Source organism: Salvelinus namaycush, chromosome 1 (genome assembly GCF_016432855.1).
Source record: "Salvelinus namaycush isolate Seneca chromosome 1, SaNama_1.0, whole genome shotgun sequence".
Taxonomy (NCBI): Eukaryota; Metazoa; Chordata; class Actinopteri; order Salmoniformes; family Salmonidae; genus Salvelinus; species Salvelinus namaycush.
The window spans coordinates 45,951,375-45,974,753 of record NC_052307.1 but is presented as its reverse complement, the minus strand read 5'-3'; the positions used below and the strand labels follow the sequence as shown (position 1 = coordinate 45,974,753).

At 43.8% G+C, this 23,379-nt stretch overlaps 1 protein-coding gene across 1 annotated transcript in view; it reads right to left on the bottom strand.

The window, feature by feature from the left end:
• cfap77 (cilia and flagella associated protein 77) overlaps positions 1 to 23,379 on the bottom strand; it is a 55,694-nt gene that overhangs the window by 1,504 nt on the left and 30,811 nt on the right. The window contains exons 4-5 of the mRNA XM_039003489.1: positions 974 to 1,079; positions 478 to 579 (exon numbers count right to left, since the gene is read on the bottom strand). Of these exons, the coding sequence (XP_038859417.1) occupies positions 478 to 579; positions 974 to 1,079 (208 nt within the window). The remainder of the gene's footprint in view (positions 1 to 477; positions 580 to 973; positions 1,080 to 23,379) is intronic.

The following is a 23,379-nucleotide window of genomic DNA, read 5'->3' as shown; positions in this document are numbered from 1 at the left end:
GTGGCCATTGTCAATGGAGTATTTTCATTGCCTCGCTGACAGGTAGAGCCGTCACAATGATAGCCCACTTGTCAGTGTAAAACACCAATAAAAACACATCACTTTTGATTTAATTGGAGGCCTGTGCTAGCCATGAAGTAGGTGAGCGAGGGGGATCACTGAGGGTGTGTGGGTCTACGTGTGCCTGTGTGTTGTAAATGAAGGGGAGGAAATCTTAAATTTGACTATAAACATTCCCTAAGGCAGTCTATTCTTTATTCTGCTCCCCTTCCCTATTTTGCCTTCCATTCCTCACTGATTCCCTATGGACTGTGTGTAGAAATGCCTTCAGCAGACCAGGATACACCTCTCTCACTCACACACACACACACGCACGCACGGTAATAGAACAACTACAATAATACTGGTTAGGCTGTCTAGGCTGGAGTGTTGGTGACCCTGTAGCTGTGCTCTGGTGTTACTGTACTGGGCTTTTACCTGCTGGAAGCGGGGAAGCTTCCACAGCGGGGTGGACTCAGGCATGGGCCGACTCTTCCTCAACAGAGTTGTCCGTGTCTCCTGGATGCGGCCCAGCTTAGGCTGCAAGGATAGCCACGCCAGAAGAGAAATGGACATACATATAAATACTTATTCTACCACCACTACAAGTACGACTTACTACTATTGCTGGTAATACCTTCTCCAAAACAGGTTATATAAAATTATACAAATATAACCCCTTCCTTGCGTGCCAGTCTTCAGGATTCAGAGTGCATATGAGTTGGGCTCAATTCAGTTTTCAATAAAGTAAATTCAGGAAGTAAATAGACATTCAATTCATGAATGGAAAAATGCTCATAGGAAGCAATAAGCAATTTCAGAATCCACCCCCTGAATTGAAAACGGAATTGACCCAAACCCGGGAGAACACTGCTCCTGGCTACCTTTAAACCAGCCTCCTCTCCTTTCCTCTCCACTCGTCCCCAAATCTCACCAAGTTGAGCTGCCTCTCCTCCAGGGCTCTCTTCTTGGCCTGCTGCTCCTCTAACCAGTGCTGGGCGTACTTGTGCTCCAGCAGCTCACAGATGGGAGTGGATGGCCTGAGACGACACAACACAACACAGGACTGACATTGACCTGACTGACTGTCCTAGGGGACCACTAGAAGAGGGACCTCTTTGATGCAGCTGAAAAATGTGAATGTGGCTGCATCTGAAATCACTTCCTACCAACTTGGCACAAACTGGTTGAATCAACATTGTTTCAACGTCATTTGTCAACGTATTGTGACATGGAAAATACATTGGGTTTCAAAAAAGTAATCAGTGTAAACTGTTCTTTTGAGGGTAAAATTTAAACCACAGGATTATGTCATCAAGGTAACCAAATATCAACAAAGACAAATCTTGTATAAAATGTTTAATTAGTACCTTTAAAACGTCAGATCTTCAACATTATATCCACTATGAGAAAAAAACAGGCTGTGCAGTACCTCCTACTGGATAATTAATCTATCTACAGTTACCCTTTGGTTTCCCATCAAGGATTTGAACCAAGCCCAGCTTAGCTAGGATATTTGTCACTGACTATCACCAATGTGCTATCGTGGGAACGATTGTTGAGAATGGATCTCGAATAAAAAGGAAAATAGATTCATTGTTGCTATCGAAGTCACTCCAAAGGGTAGGTTTAACAAAGCAAATTAAATGTGCCCATACTTTATCACTCATATACTGTATAATCAATAATGCTATTTAAGCCTATAGCATTTACAAAGTCATCAACAGCTATTGTTTCAATTCAACCCAAAATAAAAAAATGAACAATACAATAAGCCTAGGGTTTCAAGCTCCAGTTGATTTCAAATTTAATAACATGTAGTGATATTGAATTATGTGTTTAGTTGTCAACGCAACCTAATATAAACATTTCAAGGAGATTCATGTTCTGTGTGGATTGTTCCATCTGTGTCACTGATTAGTCTGGCTTTATTTCCAGTATTTTTTTAAATTCCAAATTAATAATTGATGTTTTGGATTCATGTCTCGAGATTGAAATACAATAAATAGCCTATTAATTATGTGTTGGATTCACGTCTCCAACTCGACCAAAAGTTAAAGAATGGGCTGAGATGTAAATATCTCCTTTAAATGTTGATATTTAGTTGCATTGTCAACCAAACACAATTGGATATTACTTTTGTAGTACAGTAAATAGCCTAAAGTTAAGGTGATCTTTTTTTAAAAATATATGTACATAGGTCGAGTCATGCGTCCCCCGAAACATTACTCGCCAAACCGCGCTTCTTAATAACACCCGCCTGCTTAACCCAGAAGCCAGCCGCACCAATGTGCCGGAGGAAACACTTTTCACCTGACTACCGAGGTCAGCCTAGAGGCGCCCGGCCCGCCACAAGAAGTCCCTAGAGCACAATGAGCCAAGTAAAGCCCCACTGGCCAAACCCTCCCCTAACCCAGACGACACTGGGCCAATTGTGCGTCACCCTATGGGACTCCCGATCACGGCCGGTAGTGATACCTTCTGGGATCGAACCCGGGTCATAAGTGACGCCTCTAGTACTGAGATGAGGTGATGCCTCTAGCACTGCGATTCAGTGCCTTAGGCGGCTGCGCCACTTGGGATGCCCAAGTTAAGGCTATCTTACAAACTAATGTGATATTCAACCTTAAAATGAGTAACACATCCACAGCCACATTTTGAGGCTACTGTAACTATACACAGATGCATCTTGCCCATAGGGTGCACAAGAGCACGTGCCCCCTCTGATTTGTCTTGTAATTTCTTTTTACTAAACTTCATTTTTATTCCCAGGTTTTTCATAATTATTTATAAAAATATCTGTCAGCTGTATTTTGCGGAGGGGGCACATTGACTGTACAATGCAGAGAGTACCCCCCCCCCTATTCTCCCCAGTAAGTTTGTCCTTCTAAGGTGCACCACAGAACAAAAGAGAGTGTGTAGAGTGACACACAGCATTTAAATTGATTTTAGCTGCCGGTGATGGGCAGAACTCAAAGGAGGTATCTTTGCTAAATTAATTTGATCTAGCTTTGTAGCCTATTGATTCCTTCTCGATGAATAAATAAAATGGAAATGGAAAAAAGTATGTGGACACCTGCTCGTCGAACATCTCATTCCAAAATCATGGGCATTAATATGGTCCCCCCTTTGCTGCTATAACAGCCTCTTACATTTACATTACATTTAAGTCATTTAGCAGACGCTCTTATCCAGAGCGACTTACAAATTGGTGCATTCACCTTATGATATCCAGTGGAACAACCACTTTACAATAGTGCATCTAAATCTTTTAAGGGGGGGGGGGGGTTAGAAGGATTACTTTATCCTATCCTAGGTATTCCTTAAAGAGGTGGGGTTTCAGGTGTCTCCGGAAGGTGGTGATTGACTCCGCTGACCTGGCGTCGTGAGGGAGTTTGTTCCACCATTGGGGTGCCAGAGCAGCGAACAGTTTTGACTGGGCTGAGCGGGAACTGTACTTCCTCAGAGGTAGGGAGGCGAGCAGGCCAGAGGTGGATGAACGCAGTGCCCTTGTTTGGGTGTAGGGCCTGATCAGAGCCTGAAGGTACGGAGGTGCCGTTCCCCTCACAGCTCCGTAGGCAAGCACCATGGTCTTGTAGCGGATGCGAGCTTCAACTGGAAGCCAGTGGAGAGAGCGGAGGAGCGGGGTGACGTGAGAGAACTTGGGAAGGTTGAACACCAGACGGGCTGCAGCGTTCTGGATGAGTTGTAGGGGTTTAATGGCACGGGCAGGGAGCCCAGCCAACAGCGAGTTGCAGTAATCCAGACGGGAGATGACAAGTGCCTGGATTAGGACCTGCGCCGCTTCCTGTGTGAGGCAGGGTCGTACTCTGCGAATGTTGTAGAGCATGAACCTACAGGAACGGGTCACCGCCTTGATGTTAGTTGAGAACGACAGGGTGTTGTCCAGGATCACGCCAAGGTTCTTAGCACTCACTCTTAGCCTCTTCTGGGAAGGCTTTCCACTAGATGTTGGAACATTTCTGCGGGGACTTGTTTCCATTCAGCCACAAGAGCATTAGTGAGGTTGGACACTGATGTTGGGCGATTAGGTCTGGCTCGCAGTCTGCGTTCCAATTCATCCCAAAGGTGTTTGAAATGGTTGAGGTCAGTGCTCTGTGAAGGCCAGTCAAGTTCTTCCACACAGATCTTGACAAACCATTTCTGTATGGACCCTACTTTGTGCAGGGGACATTGTCATGCTGAACAGGAAAGCACCATCCCCAAACTGTTGCCACAAAGTTGGAAACAGACAATTTTTACGTGCTACGTGCTTCAGCACTCGGCGGTCCCGTTCTGTAAGCTTGTGTGGCCTACCACTACGCGGCTGAGCCGTTGTTGCTCCTAGACGTTTCCACATCACAATAACAGCACTTACAGTTGACCCGGGCAGCTCTAGCAGGGCAGAAATTTGACCAACTGACTTGTTGGAAAGGTGGCATCCTATGGCGGTGCCACATTGAAAGTAGCTGAGCTCTTCAGTAAGGCCATTCTACTGCCAATCTACTAATTTTATACACCTGTCAGCAACGGATGTGCCTGAAATAGCCAAATTCACTAATTTGAAGGGGTGTCCACACACTATATAAACTCAGCAAAAAAAGAAACGTCCCTTTTTCAGGACCCTGTCTTTCAAAGATAATTTGTAAAAATCCAAATAACTTCACAGATCTTCATTGTAAAGGGTTTAAACACTGTTTCCCATGCTTGTTCAATGAACCATAAACAATTAATGAACATGCACCTGTGGAACGGTTGTTAAGACACCAACAGCTTAAAGACGGTAGGCAATTAAGGTCACAGTTATGAAAACTTAGGACACTAAAGAGGCCTTTCTACTGACTCTGAAAAACACAAACATTAAGATGCCCAGGGTCCCTGCTCATCTGCGTGAATGTGCCTTAGGCATGCTGCAAGGAGGCATGAGGACTGCAGATGTGGCCAGGGCAATAAATTGCAATGTCTGTACTGTGAGATGCCTAAAACAGAGCGACAGGGAGACAGGACGGACAGCTGATCGTCCTCGCAGTGGCAGACCACGTGTAACAACACTTGCACAGGATCGGTACATCCAAACATCACACCTGCGGGACAGGTACAGGATGGCAACAACAACTGCCCGAGTTACACCAGGAACACACAATCCCCCCATCAGTGCTCAGACTGTCCGCAATAGGCTTAGAGAGGCTGGACTGAGGGCTTGTAGGCCTGTTGTAAGGCAGGTCCTCACCAGACATCACCGGCAACAACGTCGCCTATGGGCACAAACCCACCATCGCTGGACCAGACAGGACTGGCAAAAGTGCTCTTCACTGACGAGTCGCGGTTTTGTCTCACCAGGGGTGAGGGTCGGATTCGCGTTTATCGTCGAAGGAATGAGCATTACACCAAGGCCTGTACTCTGCTGCGGGATCGATTTGGAGGTGGATGGTCCGTCATTGTCTGGGGCGGTGTGTCACAGCATCATCGGACTGAGCTTGTTGTCATTGCAGGCAATCTCAATGCTATGCGTTACAGGGAAGACATCCTCCCTCATGTGGTACCCTTCCTGCAGGCTCATCCTGACATGACCCTCCAGCATGACAATTCCACCAGCCATACTGCTCGTTCTGTGTGTGATTTCCTGCAAGACAGGAATGTCAGTGTTCTGCCATGGCCAGCAAAGAGCCTGGATCTCAATCCCATTGAGTACGTCTGAGACCTGTTGGATCGGAGGGTAAGGGCTAGGGCCATTACCCCCAGAAATGTCTGGGAACTTGTAGGTGCCTTGGTGGAAGAGTGGGGTAACATCTCAAGGCAAGAACTGGCAAATCTGGTGTAGTCCATGAGGAGGAGATGCACTGCAGCCGGTGGCCACACCAGATACTGACTGTTACTTTTGATTTTGACCCCCCATTTGTTCAGGGACACATTATTCCATTTCTGTTAGTCAAATGTCTGTGGAACTTGTTCAGTTCATGCCTCAGTTGTTGAATGTTGTTATGTTCATCCAAATATTTACAGCTGTTAAGTTTGCTGAAAATAAACGCATTTGACAGTGAGAGGACATTTCTTTTTTTGTTGAGTTTATAGAAAAGTATCTCCCAACCACAATTAGCTACTAAGCCATTTCAGGCTATCAAAGTTAGAGTAGTTTGTCTAACAATCTTTGCTGGCATACCTGCTGGCAAGGTTGCTAGATTTTAGGAAAGCAAGCAATTATTAAATGTACTGAACAAGACTTGCATTCCTTTCAAATAATTTACCCAGATTTTAGCAGAGAAGCATATTTAGTTTCTTTAAAAAAATAACCACCAGTCAGGAGGATACAGACATCTCAAGAGGTATGCTTGGATAGGCAGAAAAATACTTGGTTTAAATGTAATCTGACACCTTATGATAATATCATGATATTTGTGTATTGTACTGAACAAACATATAAACGCAACACATTCAAATATTTTACTGAGTTACAGTTCCTATAACGAAATCAATCAATTTAAATAAATTCATTAGGGCCTGATCTATGGATTTCACATGACTGGGAATACAGATATGCATCTGTTGGTCACAGATACCCTTTTTAAAAAGGTAGGGGCGTGGATCAGAAAACCAGTCAGTAGTGACACATCTCCATTGCATGTTGATTGTTTCCTGTGGAATGTTGTCCCACTCCTCTTCAATGGCTGTGCGAAGTTGCTGGATATTGGCTGGAACTGGAACAAGCTGTCGTACACGTCAATCCAGAGCATCCCAAACATGCTCAATGGGTGACATGTCTGGTGAGTATGCAGGCCATGAAACTCGGACATTTTCAGCTTCCAGGAATTATGTACAGACCCTTGTGACATTGGGCCGTGTATTATCATGCTGAAACATGAGGTGATGGCACGACAATGGACCTCAGGATCTCGTGAAGGTATCTCTGTGCATTCAAATTGCCATTGATAAAATGCAATTGTGTTCATTCTTCGTAGCTTATGCCTGCCCATACATAACCCCACCGCCACCATGGGGCACTCTGTGTACAACGTTGACATCAGCAAACCACTCGCCCACCCGACGCCATACACGTGGTCTGCGGTTGTGAGGCCGGTTGCACATGCAGCCAAATTCTCTACAACAACATTGGTAGAGAAATGAACATTCAATTATCTGGCAACAGCTCTGGTGAACATTCCTGCAGTCAGCATTCCAACTGCGCGCTCCCTTAAAACATCTGTGTGTTGTGTCACAAAACTGCACATTTTAGAGTGGCCTTTTGTCCCCAACACAAAGTGCACCTGTGTAATGATCATGCTGTTTAATCAGCTTCTTGATATGCCACACCTGTCAGGTGGATGGTTTATCTTGGCAAGGAGACATGCTCTCTAACAGAGATGTAAACAAATTTGTGCACAAAACTTTTTGGGCATATGGAACATTTCTGGGATCTTTTATTTCAGCTCATGAAACATGGGACCAACACTTTACATGTTACATTTTATTTTTGTTCAATATATTTAATATACAGGGTTGGGCAGTAACAGATTTTTTTTTTTAAACGGATAACAAAAACAATGCAACTGTAATCCGTTACGTTACCAGCTAAAATATTGTAATCAGATTACAGATACTTTAAAAAAAACTTGATTACTTTTAAAGCGGTAATCTGCAGTAGAAAAAATAACAAAGTGGCTTTTCCACCTGTGGTTCAGTAAAAATCTGAGGGATGGGGCTGGTGAATTTTAGATAAATAAGCTTTTTGTGCTTATGGAACATTTCTGGGATCTTTTATTTCAGCTCATGAAACATGTGACTAAACACTTTACAAGTTGCCTTCATGTTTTTTTCCAGTGTAAATATCATGCCATAATATGCACCTGCATTGACGTGTTTTGATTCCATGTACTGCGTTGCAATTTGGATGTAATATCCTAGGCATGTTAGTGCAGTATATTGAGATGTGTGATTTATAACAGTCAAAATGACACCCTCATTAAAATGACAATTGAACAGGTAAATAAGTATGCTTAGATAACCTATGCAGAAAATATACAATTAGACATAATGAATATGATTCTAGATTGTTTGAAAAATGCCCTCCACCCTCACGTACATCGTGCCCCCTCTAAGATAATGGGTGCATGACGCCCCTGACTATACATTTATTCTGGTGTAATCATATAAAGCATGCATGTTCAAGACACAGCAGCATTCATAGGTTGTCGCAGGCATAGCCGCAGGAAGTAGGGGTGCTGAGGGTGCTGCAGCATTCCCTGACCCCCCCCCCATAAAATGTGTAAACTTGCCCATTATTACTCCTATATTTGCGGAGAAAAACTCAGCAAGCCCCCACCACCTTTGTTTTTCTATTGGAATTTTGTTGTGCTTTTAGATGGTTGAATGCATACTGATAACAGATTGGAAATTCAACTTTTGGCTGTCTTTTTGAGTGGGTGAATATAGGTTGGAATCTCATTGATCAATGTCTCAACCAAATATTATCCAATAATTGATGTTGAAATAATCTGATGTGCACAGTGGGTATTCTCTAAATAGTGCACTACTTTTGACCAAGGCCCAAATGGGTGCCATATGGGACGCAGAACCTGTTACCATGGAGGAGGATCCGAGGAACTCTCCCACCATTATCTCGCTCTCGCTCTGTGATGTGTGCAATACGGAGGTAATATGAGTTATTGGGACGTCTCAATTAACGCCTGCCTTGGCACTGGTAACCTGCAGGCCCCTCCCCTCCAGCTCCACCCCCCGTGGTGACTTTTATTGCTTCATTAGTGCACGCCACATGCCCCTGCACTCATCCCCTCTCCACGAGCCCTAATAAAGTTGGACAGGGGTGCTACAGGAGCCCCGCTACAAGCAGCCTGGTCTGGAGAAGAGGAGAGAGTATTGGTCCCTGCCCGTCCTGTCTGCCTGGATCTGAGCATTCCTCTTTTCTATCATGGCGGAAATAAGACCACCTAGAGCGGAGTGTAAGCATTCCTTCTCCAATTTCATAAGTGTGATTAAAGAGTCACCCACAAGTGTAGAGAGTGACTGTTATAGGATGTTATGTTCTCCTTCAGAATACATAGCTCTAGGACTGTGTGTGTTGTTATCATCATCATCAGCATCAGTGTGTTGTCATATGCATGGGGGAAGGGGGGCTTCAGTAGTAGGATCCGAACTCATGCACACAAGAGTTCACCTTGGCATTTGGTGGATAGGGTGTGGGGCCAAACAAGTCCCCAGGGAACCATGATTTTATCTGTCATGGTTCCCCCCTCCCTCCCCGTGACCCTGCCTCAGCCCCCTCACAGGCCCAAGCGTCAAGATAGAAGAAGATAAACCTTCCCCTGATACCAAGAGGGGAAAAAGAGAGAGGGATGGGGAAATACTCGGAGAAGGAGAGCAACTGCACACAAGGGCGTTAGCCAAATAATCCTGCTCCATTTTACGGATCCATTGCCCACAAGGAGGGAGAAGATAGACAGGATTCTTGGAACCTATGCCCATTTGCCTCATCGTAACAATCCCTGCATTTGAGGGTTTTCACGATACCAGTATTGCAACACTCAGAAGTATTATGGCTAGGAAACAAAACATGAAGCTGACATCGGCCAGGATTCATTTAAAGGCCCGTTGCAGCACTGCGCAACCAGCGATGTACCTATTAAAGATAATTTCCCTGACATTCGCAGAGATCACATTCATGGTAAATACTTGATGTCAGCCAATTGTAAATTACCTTTAAAAGTGAAGGGCAATGCACTTGAACTGAATGCCAGCCTTATTTTTTGAGCAAAAGTGCTAATGTTCCAAACACACAGCCTTCTGTTGTCACCAAGAGTAACATTTGTTTATTTCCGGAGGACCATAGAGTTTAGTCTGCTTCGTGTTTTCTTTTTTGCCATGGAAAATTGAGTTTTGTGGTATCAACGTATACTGGTATTGTGACAATCCTACTACAATTAGGATGTGATGTGAGATCCCCTGTCACATGATGGTGGAGGCATCATTTTCTTTCTCACATAGTCCCTCTACCACCCCATGCCCTCCCACTCTTTTCCATCCCCAGCCTCCGCTCTCAGCCAGTGGCTATGTCGTGTGAGAGCCAGCAGGATCAGACAATAGGAATTAACACGTCCACTTCCATAATGTCTTTCTTAAACCAATTCCAAGTATCAAAATGCACAGTGAAAGAATATGTGTGGATGATGGGCTTTATATTTCTATAATTTGTCTCCAGACCCATGTCAGCATTGAGTTTATTTTTACAGGGACAGTGCACATTAAATCAACGTTTCAGTAAAAGTGCCGGTTTTAGCCAGCCGGCTAATTTTAAACCGCAGTCCCTGCGCAGGTTATTAAAAACAATTACAATATAGACAATCATTGAGCAGTGAGCACACGCAGAGCAACATAGGACAAGCAAGACGTAGCATACAGACAGAGCAACATAGAACAAAAAGCAACATTGCAATGCTTTTCAAAGTACTGACTAAATACTGACTGAACGCTCCATAGTACTAACTGAATGCTTTATAGTACTGGCTGTGAATGCTTCATAGCAGGAATGGAGTGCTGCCGAAATGTGGAGGAGCGGCGCTCCCTAATTTTTTTTAATTTGAGAATACATGGACCTGGTAAAAATATTTCTAATAGATTCTCAATAAATTATATTTAATTACCACTAAAATTCCATGAAAACTATAGAATGACCAACTAAGTAAATATGTAGGCTACAGCAGCCTATAGGAAGGTAAATGGTGGTTTCTTCCCTGTCTTCTCTCTCTGGCGGATAAATAATCGTAACATTTAAAACTATATAAATATAAAAATAAGACTCATAAATATAAAAAAGTAGTAACAAAGACTAATAGAAACAAATTTGTATTGATTTGGCACACGAGCATCAATACATTACCCATCCCCCAACACTGTCAACCAAGAGTCAAGACTAAACCGATTCACCTTGGTGGTGTGCAGACTGGTTTTATATTATTCTTAACAATTTCGCACAAACCAGAAAAAAAATGCTACAATATGTCTGTGAAACTATATTGTAGCAGGCTCAAGGGTGTGGGGTTTCCACGTCACCAAGTTCAATAACCAAACACGCACAGGGAGCACAACTAGAATGCAAATGGGGGAATTTATTAGGGATATTTGCACACGGGGGGATCCAGCAACCAGTTCACAACGGGCAATCGTACAGATAATTCTCCCGCTTCTCACACTCTCCATAACAGGTGTTTCCCTCTCGGTCAGCCTGCTTCCTCTTATCCCCAAGCGCTTAAAGCTCCACCGGCTTGCCTCGTTGGGGCAGGAAGTCCATATAAGGTGCGGGGGTGGAGCCAGCGGGCTGCACCCCTGAGCCTTTTATCCCCCCCAGCTCCCTAGAGCATCCCTCCTGGAGAGGGTATCAGCATTTCCATGGGCTGCACCTGATCTGTGGACGACAGAGAAAGCAAAGGGCTGTAAGGAAAGGAACCAGCGAGTGATCCGGGTGTTACTGTCCTTATTCCGTGACATCCAAACCAGTGGTTGTGCCGTCCCAATAAGTAATATTTTAGAGTCTCCAGCGCCCACTTGATCGCGAGACATTCTTTCTCCACAGTGGAATATCTTTGTTCCCTCGGCAACAGCTTCCGACTAATGTATACAATTGGGTGTTCCTCACCTTCTTGTAGCTGTTATAGGACGGGCACCCACCCCTGTTTCGGATGCATCGGTCTGTATCACCAGTGGTTTGGAGTAGTCCGGCGTCACCAGCACGGGTCCAGAACACAGGGCTCCCTTTAGGCCCTGGAAATCTTTCTCCGTCTCCTCTGTCCACATCACCTGGGCGGGCAGACAGCTCCTGGTCAGATCTGTCAGGGGGCTGGCTAGGGAGGCAAAGTGGGGGATAAATCTCTGGTAGTAACTAGTCAACCCCATAAACGTGCGTACCTGCTTCTTGGTGAGGGGGCGTGGCCAGTCCTGAATCGCCTCCATTTTCTTCACCTGGGGTTTTACACATCCCCTCCCGAGTACCCCAGGTACTCAGCCTCCCGCCCCCTGTAAGGCCTGCAATACCACGCTCACCTGGTTTAGATGGGTCTCCCACTCGCTCCCATGGATTACAATATCGAGGTAGGCCGCCGCGTACTCGCGATGGGGACGGAGAACCCGGTCCATCAACCTCTGGAAGGTGGGCGGGGCCCGTGCAACCCAAAGGGCAGCTTCCTGTTGTGGGACAGCCCATCAGGGGTGGCAAAAGCAGTTTTCTCCCTAACCTCGGGAGCTAAGGGCGCCTGCCAATAACCCTTCGTCAGGTCGAGCGTGCTGATAAATCAGGCGGTCCCTAGCCGTTCTATTAGTTAATTAATTCGGGGCATGGTGTAGGCGAACTTTGAGAGTTCATTTAACTTTCTAAAATCATTACAAAATTGAATGGTGCCGTCCGGCACCATCACTATGGGGCTGCACCACTCACTCTTCAATGATTCCAGCTTACAACATCGTTGGAGAAAGCTGAGGGTTCAGCCTTCCGTGGTTGTCCTCTGTGCAGTACCTCCAAAGCCACCTGTTGATCTTCCACCAGTTCCACTAGCTGATCCTCTTTCTGCTGGTTAGCTTGGCTTGCTAACTCTTTAGCTTCGAACGGGAGAGAGCGTAGAAATAGATCTATGACCACTTTCTCGATGGGCGTGATCGTCAGTGGTTCAGCAGTTAGCCAGTTCTTGGCCAGCCTAATCACATCATGTATTTGCGGTCGGGGGGGCGCTGTGACATCATACACCCAATCATGGAATCTTTGCGCCCTGCTAATCAGGGTGTAACCATACCGGCGCAGGATTTACTTTTTCAGACCCTCATAATGCGTCGCCTGGTCAGCAGTCAGATTCTGATAGGTATTTTGTGCCGCGCTTGACAGGAAGGGTGATAGCAGGCTGGCCCATTGCTCATGGGGCCATTTCTCCCTAGCCTCCGTCCTCTCGAAGGCTTGGAGGTAAGCCTCGATGTTGTCAGCCCCTGTCAGTTTCAGTATAAACATACAGGGTTTTGGGACGAGGCGTTGCTGCACCTGCATGGGCAGCTGTCAGCTGGCTGAGTTCAGCTCGCAGGAGAGCGGTCTGCTGACGCTGTTCCTCCAGCAGCTCCCAATGCATAGCTTGTTGCGTTATGTTCACCAATGCTTCCATTATGCTCTGTGTCTGTTTAGTTATTGAGCTTGGTTTGCTATGCCCGTATTCTCCATCACATGTAGCAGGCTCAAGGGTGTGGGGTCTCCACAAGTTCAATAACCAAACACGGGTAATCGTACAGATAATTTACACGCTCCATAACACGCGTTTCCCTCTCGGTCCTCTCCCTCTTTGTGCAGCCCGCTTCCTCTTTTATCCCAAAGCACTCAATGGCTTAATTATCCACCAGCTTGCCTTGTTGGGGCAGGAAGTCCATATAAGGCTTGTGGGTGGAGCCAGCAGGCTGCAAGATATTTTCCTTCAATCACCACTCCCCTCACCTCTCCTTGCTATCTGCAAAAATATATTCACAGTATTATGAATGAATTGTGGTTTATTTAGGAGCATTTCGTAGTGTGACTGATTTTACTAATTGCATTAGTACTGTACAAAGTTAGAGGTGCGCTATTTGATAGATTCTCCCGCTCCCCGTATCTCAGGCTTCCAGTGGGGGGACCTGAGGTCAACCTACCCCCCCTCCCATCTCATACTTCTGAGTGGGAGACGTTCCCAGGCAGTAGCCTGCCTAGCTCACAAACTAGAATCAGGGGGCCCACTCCGACAAGGTTAATTGACCCACAGTCCCACACGGTGACATGATATCATTGACGTGACGTGCAAATGAGCGATAGAAAACCGATCGCGCAAATGTCACCATTCCAACTTTTTTTGTGCGGGCGCCCTGGGCAGATTCCCATGTCGCCTATACCTAAATCCACCACTTCATCGGAGGCTTGACCACTTTGAGCGGGCCAAATCGGTAGAACTCCCCTCTTGTGTATCAGAACCCAGAAAGATATGTGATCACATGGTTAAGGTGCTGTCCTTTCAGCACCACAATTTGAAGGGCGCTCAAATTGCTTAAAATAGCTCTCATCATCAAGATCTGTTGCCTACGCCTAATAGTCCTACTCATCACTTATTATTATTACAAATAGAAGATTCTCTCTTCTCACAATGGTGCCGTTTAGCAAACTTAGATAAAAGCTGAATCGATCTCTCGCAAAGTCATATAATTGTTAATTTGTATTTTACATAACAGAACCGAAAATAATCGCATATACTGTCAATGTAACACCAAAAACACCTCCTCATTTCTTATCTGAAGAGTACATTTTTTAAAGTAATTCAAGAAGATCTAAATGCATATTCCCATGAAACTGATTGAGATTAAATGATTGGCATTAAGTTTGGAAATTTCACCGGTAAAACGTGAAGTATTATTTACTATTTTGAAATTAGGTAGGCCTATGCCTAACTTGGTGTTTCAGTGTATTAATAATATAAATTTTTCTTGAGACAATACGTGTGGGCATAAGCGGACGTTGCAATTGGAGGATGGATGTTATGCATAGCCCAATTCTACATCTGTCGGTACAAAACTTTGAATTAGAAATTATGACGTCATAAAAGAAAAATTGCGCTACACCACTGCTTCATAGTACGGACTGTGAATGCTTCATAGTACTGACAGAATGCTCTACAGTACTGACTGTGAATCCTTCATATTAACTGAATGCTTCATAGTACTGACTGTGAATGCTTCATAGTACTTACTGTGAATGTAAGTTGTGGGAACGTATGTTTTTGGTTTCACATTGATTGTGAGAATTAAGCCCTAAGTTTCCAGACTGGTAAAACTGAAAGTTTTTTTTACATTCTGAGAACAGAAATTACAATTTTGCCTGTTCTGGGAGCGTTTATTTTTAGGTTGCTGGGAAGTTCTGAGAATTTTTACTCTGGTCGCTTAATTTTTTTAATGCTCCGCAGAATGGAAATTATAGGTTATTTGCAGTGGTGGACAAAGTACTAAATTCTCAAACTTGAGTAAAAGTAAAGATACCTTAAAAGAAAATTACTTACAATTGAAGTCGGAAGTTTACATACACTTAGGTTGGAGTCATTAAAACTCGTTTTTCAACCACTCCACAAATTTCTTGTTAACCTCTCTGGGGTAGGTCAATCGTCCCACCTGGCCAATAGCCAGGGAAAATGCAGAGCGCCAAATTCAAATAAAATGATATAAAAATCAAACTTTCATTAAATCACACATGTAAGATAGCAAATTAAAGCTACACTCGTTGTTAATCCAGCCAACATGTCAGATTTCAAAAAGGCTTTTCGGCGAAAGCATAAGATGCTATTATCTGATGATAGCACAACAGTAAACAAAGAGAGTAGCATATTTCAACACTGCAGGCACGACACAAAACGCAGAAATAAAAATATAATTCATGCCTTACCTTTGACGAACTTCTTTTGTTGGCACTCCAATATGTCCCATAAACATCACAAATGGTCCTTTTGTTCGATTAATTCCGTCGATATATATCCAAAATGTCAATTTATTTGGCGCGTTTCATCCAGAAAAACACAGCTTCCAACTTGCACAACGTGACTACAAAATATCTCAAAAGTTACTTGTAAGCGTTGTCCAAACATTTCAAACTACTTTTGTAATACAACTTCAGGTATTTTTAAGCGTTAATAATCGATCAAATTGAAGACGGGATGATCTGTGTTCAATACAAAAAGAAAACAAACTGACGCAACTTTTCTGGTAATGTGCCTCTCAAACAATTTACTTCAAGTGACTATCATTTAAGATGGCCGTACTTCTTCATTACACAAAGGAAAAACCTCAACTAATTTCCAAAGACTGGTGACATCCAGTGGAAGCAAACAAGTGCAAACAAGTCCCTTAGAAATCTGGTGTCCCAATGAAAACTCACTGAAAAGACAGTGACCTCAAAAAAAAAAATCTGAATGGTTTGTCCTCTGGGTTTTGCCTGCTACATAAGTTCTGTTATACTCACAGACATGATTCAAACAGTTTTAGAAACGTCAGAGTGTTTTCTATCCAAATATACTAATAATATGCATATCTTATATTCTGGGGATGAGTAGTAGGCAGTTGAATTTGGGCATGCTATTTATCCAAAAGTGAAAATGCTGCCCCCTACCCCGAAGAAGCTAACAAACTATAGTTTTGGCAAGTCGGTTAGGACATCTACTTTGTGCATGACACAAGTAATTTATGCAACAATTGTTTAGACATTATTTCACTGTATCACAATTCCAGTGGGTCAGAAGTTTACATACACTAAGTTGACTGTGCCTTTAAACGGCTTGGAAAATTGCAGAAAATGATGTCATGGCTTTAGAAGCTTCTGATAGGCTAATTGACATCATTTGAGTCAATTGGAGGTGTACCTGTTGATGTATTTCAAGGCCTACCTTCAAACTCAGTGCCTCTTTGCTTGACATCATGGGATAATCAAAAGAAATCGGCCAAGACCCCGAAAAAAAATGGTGGACCTCCACAAATCTGGTTCATCCTTGGGAGCAATTTCCAAAGGCCTGAAGGTACCACGTTCATCTGTATAAACAATAGTACACAAGTATAAACATCATGGGACCACGCAGCCGTCATACCCCTAAGGAAGGAGACGCATTCTGCCACTGCTCCAAAACCGTCGTAAAAAAGCCAGACTGCACATGGGGACGAAGATCGTACTTTTTGTAGAAATGTCCTCTAATCTGATGAAACAAAAATAGAACTGTTTGGCCATAATGACCATCGTTATGTTTGGAGGAAAAAGGGGGAGGCTTGCAAGCCGAAGAACACCATCCCAACCGTGAAGCACGGGGGTGGCAGCATCATGTTGTGGTGCACTTCACGAAATAGATAGCATCATGAGGCAAGAAAATGATGTGGATATATTGAAGCAACAGCTCAAGACATCAGTCAGGAAGTTAAAGCTTGGTCGCAAATGGGTCTTCCAAATGGACAATGACCCCAAGCATACTTCCAAGGTTGTGGCAAAATGGCTTAAGGACAACAAAGTCAAGGTATTGAAGTGGCCATCACAAAGCCCTGACCTCAATCCAATTTGTGGGCAGAACTGAAAACTTTTGCGAGCAAGGAGGCCTACAAACCTGACTTTGTTACGCCAGCTCTGTCAGGAGGAATGGGCCAAAATTCTCCCAACTTATTGTGGGAAGCTTGTAGAAGGCTACCCAAAACGTTTGAACCAAGTTAAACAATTTAAAGGCAATGCTACCAAATACTAATTAGTGTGTATGTAAACTTCTGACCCACTGGGAATGTGATGAAAGAAATAAAAGCTGAAATAAATCATTCTCTCTACTATTATTCTGACATTTCACATTCTTAAAATAAAGTGGTGATCCTAACTGACCTAAGATAGGGAATTTTTACTCTGATTAAATGTCAGGAATTGTGAAAAACTGAGTTTAAATATATTTGGCTACGGTGTATGTAAACCTCCGACTTCAACTGTATGTAGGACTTGCATCCTTGGCACAATAAAGTTATTATATTCTACTCTATCCATAGGCTTCATTAATACCATTCAGACTTGAAGTTGATACAACAACTATGATAGCTGAGGTTCATAGATTGGTATGAATATTAGTTTCAGAATCTAACGTTTTAGGGTCCATACACAGATAGGTTACATACTGTGGCTAGCTACACATCCATAGGCATACAGTTATTTTTATCCTCCACTACACAATAAGCAAGTAAATAGTTAGCTAGCTATGTTACTTCAGCTGCATTGCACGGCAAGGCAAGCTTACACAATTGTACATTCAATTTGCAGTAAATGCTTTAGCTAGCTTGTACATTTTTTGCTTGACTCGTGACGTTATAAGACTTACATTTGCTTCCACCGTCCTGTTTTGTCAGCCATCTTTGCTGAAGAAAGTCACCAGGAACGGGTGGCTCTAGTCAAGTTCGTTAATGGAACCATGATTGGTCATATAAAAACCTTGGGTCCCAAATGTATAATGAGTGCTCTAATTCCCCCTTGTGGTGGTCTGGAGCAATGAAGCTGTGACGCTGGGTACCTCTAAGTCCCGCGGTGTAAGCTCGCAACCTTTAAAGGTGTATGTATTCACCCCCTTTGCTATGAAGCCCCTAAATATGATCTGGTGCAACCAATTACCTTCAGAAGTCACATCATTTGTTAAATGAAGTCCACCTGTGTGCAATCTAAGTGTCACATGATCTCAGTATATATACACCTGTTCTGAAAGGCCCCAGAGTCTGCAACACCACTAAGCAAGGGACACCACCAAGCAAGCGGCACCATGAAGACCAAGGAGCTCTCCAAACAGGTCAGGGACAAAGTTGTGGAGAAGTACAGATCAGGGTTGGGTTATAAAAAAATATCCGAAACTTTGACCATCCCACAGAGCACGGTTTCCACGCGAGTAGAACACGGTGTGCATTTCGTTGTTTGCCGCACGTTCCGGTTAAAACGCCGAGAAAATAACGCAGAGAAATGGTTTGAAATGAATGACATAAGTAAAACCACCCTATTTTGTGCTTGGAAGTGACATTTTTGTACAAATAGGATTAGCTTAGCACTAGATGCTACATCTAACAAAGGGAAAACAGCATTTTATTTTTCCTGTGTCACGTTGAAATTCCTCCGCCTTGCGCAATGCCCTTTGTAATTCCGGGATTTTGGCTTTATGCGATCAGTGACCCCCTGGTGGTGAAGAATCGTCAGTACAGTAATTAGGTGACACCCAAACGTGGATCACATTCAAAAAGTGGGTACTTAGGATATCCAGCCAATCAATTGATTGGGTATTGATGTTAGTTCAATTGAACTAACAAGTGAAATTGCCATATTTACCTTTTCAGGTGGATCTTTTAAATAATATCAAAATTGATTGGTTTTCACATTAACCTAGAGTAACACTTTCAGGTTAAAGTTTAATTCCCAAATAGCCTATACAGGTTTGATTTATCATTAAAATTGATCAATCAGTAAAATCTGCCTTTTCAAAGCACATTCAGTAAACCCCAGTACTGACGGAAGTCCCGCCTCCAGCGGGAATCCCATGTGGCTTCGGCCTTAGGGAGAGGTGAACCTAGTGGTGAATGTAACCTAACATTTAAACTACTGTTTACAACTTTTATGACAATCCAGACAATCCCAATTGCTTGGATATCATCGTCTCATTCAATTGAATAGGTTAAATTGTCGGACATACCTTTTTAGGTCTTCCAATTAAATGAGACATTTTAAACTTTCCAATAGTAACCTAGATGAACCAACTTCCCAGGTTAATGAATTACCAGATAGCCTATCCAGGTATGATTTATCATTGATTAATTCAATTTGCTTTTGCTTTTGCAAATTCATTCACATCCAACTCCCACAGTACTGATGGTTCATTAACGTCTATAAATAGATTCAAATCGTCTTTGCAGCTTCCAACATATTCCAAAACCAAACTTTGGAAAATTAAGAAAAACATTTTCTTTCAAATGTTCTAATAATTCGCAAGCTATCAGAGGGGGTAGCCCCCACTCGCCCGCTAATTAGTGAACCTCCACCCATAAATGGATTGATCTCTGACCTCAGCAGCGATAACAACCCTAATTATGCCATTAGCGGAAAAACAGCAGACATGGCGAACAACGCTCTCCAAAATCAACCATCGGGCGCAGGCCTCAAAGTGTCTCTCCAGTCTAGCCCTGATGTCTTGCCATCCCAGATTGGCATCGGTCCAATACCGCAGTGCACAGTTGAAGCACGAGCAGGTAACGGTAGGCATAAAAAGGGACAGGTGGATAGAACCGGGAAACCAATGACAAATTCAGAAAAGGGAAACATTCTGCTAGCTATGGAACTGTGTTTGAAAACTGAATTAAATGTAATTGCAAAAACTTATGATGATGAACAAGCACAAACTCTTCAACAAAATCGTCTTCTACAGGAACAAAATCGTATGCGAAAGGAACAACTCAATTTAGCCAAAACTAAATACGATGAGGTCCACGCCAAACTAGATAAGTCTGACAAGTTATCTACAAACAGGAGCGCTCAACTTGATAACATACATGCAGTTTTGTTGAACGTTACTCAAACTAACATGGTTCTACTCAAAATGCTTTAGACCAAAGACGATCAGTTAAAGAACAAAATGACTAAGTTGGATGACAGATCAGCAGAACTCATTGAAGTCGCTGACCAAATTAATGATGAGAGAACTCAGGTGATGAAGATGGAAATATTGATTTCTAAGCAAGCGGAGGAAATCTCATCACTGAATCTCTCGCTCTGTACTCAATACCTCTATCTGTAAACCATGACAGATAAGTTTGAGACCGAAAGGAGAAAGTGCGACACTCACCTGTCCAAAATCAGTACTCTAAGCGCTCAAATGGACTATGCAATGCAGCAGAATACCATAGGCCACCTTAGGTACCATCTGGAGGAAGTCCAGAATGGTCACGCTCTACAGCGTGACTACCCATCCAATCAACCGGAGCCCTGTACTCAAAGGAGTAAAGACGATAGGTTTCAGACTTTGCCTCCCTCGTGTCCCTCAGTCTTCTTCTCTTGGCCATTCGGCACTGAGTAATAGGGTGCCTCTTGGCCAACAAAGCCAAAGCTTGGCTTCCCCTCTTGGCCTTTCAGCCCCAATTTCCCCACAGGATGAAGCCTGCGCCCGCTTGGCGCGGAATACCTTCACAAACTCGTCTAGAAATTTCCCACCTTTGACCCTGTACCAGGTCAGCCAAACGATACTAAGACGTTCCTAGCTGACATAGAGGACGCATTGATGGCTACCCGAACGCTACGGGTTCTGACAGGGTTTACCTGTTGACGAGGAACATCAAATAAACACGTGACAAGTTTCATTCGTCTACAACAGCAACACGTGCTAAATGACAATGCTAAACTTGCCACAGCTTTGAAATTAGAATTCAGTGGTTCTGCGACTCGCAAACACGATAGCTCACTTGCTAACACCATCAAACAAGCTCGGAACGAACACCCACAAGCTTACTATCATAGGCTTCGTTCAGCTTACTCTGGCCTATTCACTGAAACAGGAATAGAAGAGCTGTTACCATTCAAACAAATGTTTCTGTCGAACATGTATCCCACCTTCATTACCTACTTGTGCCCTGCAGCCCACGTTGACTTGCCCATCTTACAACTCAGAGAGCTTGCAAGCAAAGCTTTTGAGGCTTTCACAATCTGGGTTTTAAAAAAAAACTAATGTTTTTTTCTTCAATAACTAATAAGCCTTTTTGCCTTTTTACTAAGTAATTACAATTTTGGAGTCAATTAAAGATGAGCAAAAACAACCCATTTCCAGAGCTTTCTATTTAGCAGACATAGAGCTCTGACCACTCGGTTTTGAAGTTTGACCAGGAGCACTCACACCAGTTAGAGGGTGCATTATCAGGTATTGGAGAGATGACGCACAACAACGGTTTCTACCACAAAACCGCGATTCCAATAACCTCCACAGTCTAAATAACTGTAAAGTACGTAGCCATCGAAACTACCGCTACAATCGACCTGTTCGCTACATTCCTGCACCAAACCCACACAAAGTGTCAGAGCACAAGGGTAACAAAGGGTTAAAGGACGATAAAAAACATAGACCAATGTTCTCCAGAAGTTCCACTACGTGAAGAACTAAAGCAAGAAAAATTTGAGAAAAGGGTAAAAGTCACAAGGACTGGACAGGGATTTACAGGACACCAGGTCCGCAGGAATTAACACCCATAGCAAGGACGTTAAAATTTGAATTTCTCCCGCTCTCACTCGAGACCCTATCCAGGGCCCGCTTGATCAAGAAACAAGCCCACAGGCTTCGTCTATAGATTCTGATTCAAAAGTTGCGAAGAAAAAGATCAAAAGCTTAGTTAAAGCCAAGCCCACTCAAAATCCGAAAAGTCGATCTGCTTTCACCTTGAACAGACATGCCACTAAACCCGAATCTAAACGCCCATACCTGGAAACAGTCTTGGAGGACTGCTTAACTTGTCATGCGCTAATTGATTCGAGCGCGACAATATCGCTCATCTCTCAAACATTGTTTGATGATCTCAAAGGGGCTTTGAAGCCAACTAAACGTTGGTTAAAAGTGGAACGATGCGATACTACACTTCGAGGGGTCACTCAGACTACCTCGCCTCTCACATTGAGAGTCATGCTGAAACTACACTTCCAGGACGTATCGCTCGTTCCTGTGTATGTTACCAGCCTCGAATCTGTACCTCTGCTACTTGGAGCAGACTTGATGGAGCGGTTACTCCCACTGATGAATTGGAAAACCAACCAGGTATGGTCACAGGCCACAGTGCCTTCTCCACTGACCACACTGTCTTCCCCTAACGCTAGCTGCAACGCAGTCATTCACGGGTGGTAGCTTTCAAAAGCACCCCTTGGGAAAAAGATGTTTAGAAACCAAGGAGATATTACGATATCTCGACACAGTCCATCAGAAAACCTGATTGACCATTCTTTTCATGATTTTGAGCCAGCTGTCTCTGTGAATGAGCAACTTCCCCCCTCCTTGCAGTCGTGCATTATGGTCATTTAGATTAACTTCTCTTGCCCTTCGGACACTTCCGCAAGCACTGCGACCGTCTCAGCAAGAAAAACATTGATGCATAGAGTGTACTCTGCTTCCGATGATACACCTTCCGCTTTGTGGGGGACTGTCCCCCCTTACAATGACACTAATGGCGTCAGTCCAGCAACTGACCCTATGACTCCCACTGGTGAAACACTTTGCGATATCACAGACAGATATCCTCATCTCAGTTCGCAGGTACTGAAGAGGTTGCCACACGTGGACGCTATGGTGACTGACAGCCCTCGACAGCCACTGAGCGTTTTGAAGCACAAACACCAGGAGATTTGGTTGAAAGGTTACAGCCATTCCCATAACGCGGCCGCTGACAACTCGTACATAGGGTCCGACATTTTCGTTTGTGCCTCGGATACCAACACCACCCGCTTGTGGGGGGGAGGGGGGGGGGTATAGTAGCCCAGACCCATGATGAGTACCACACTGGTCAGAGAAGTCATGCCTTGCCATGTGTAGGTTCAACTACAATACAACTAGTAAAATGCTCTAATCATGTGTTCCGGTAGGATAATATTTCATAATAAATCGGTAGGATAACTGGTTCCCTTGAGTACCAGTACCAATGCCAGCAACAGTCAGACTAGCTACAATCAGTAAGAAGGTTAGAGACCTAACCAATCAAATTACCCTTGACAACAGCGACATAGGAGTCACTCAGAGTGCAACACAGGGAAGGGAATCTCCAGAGCACTCTTCCACTAATAAATAA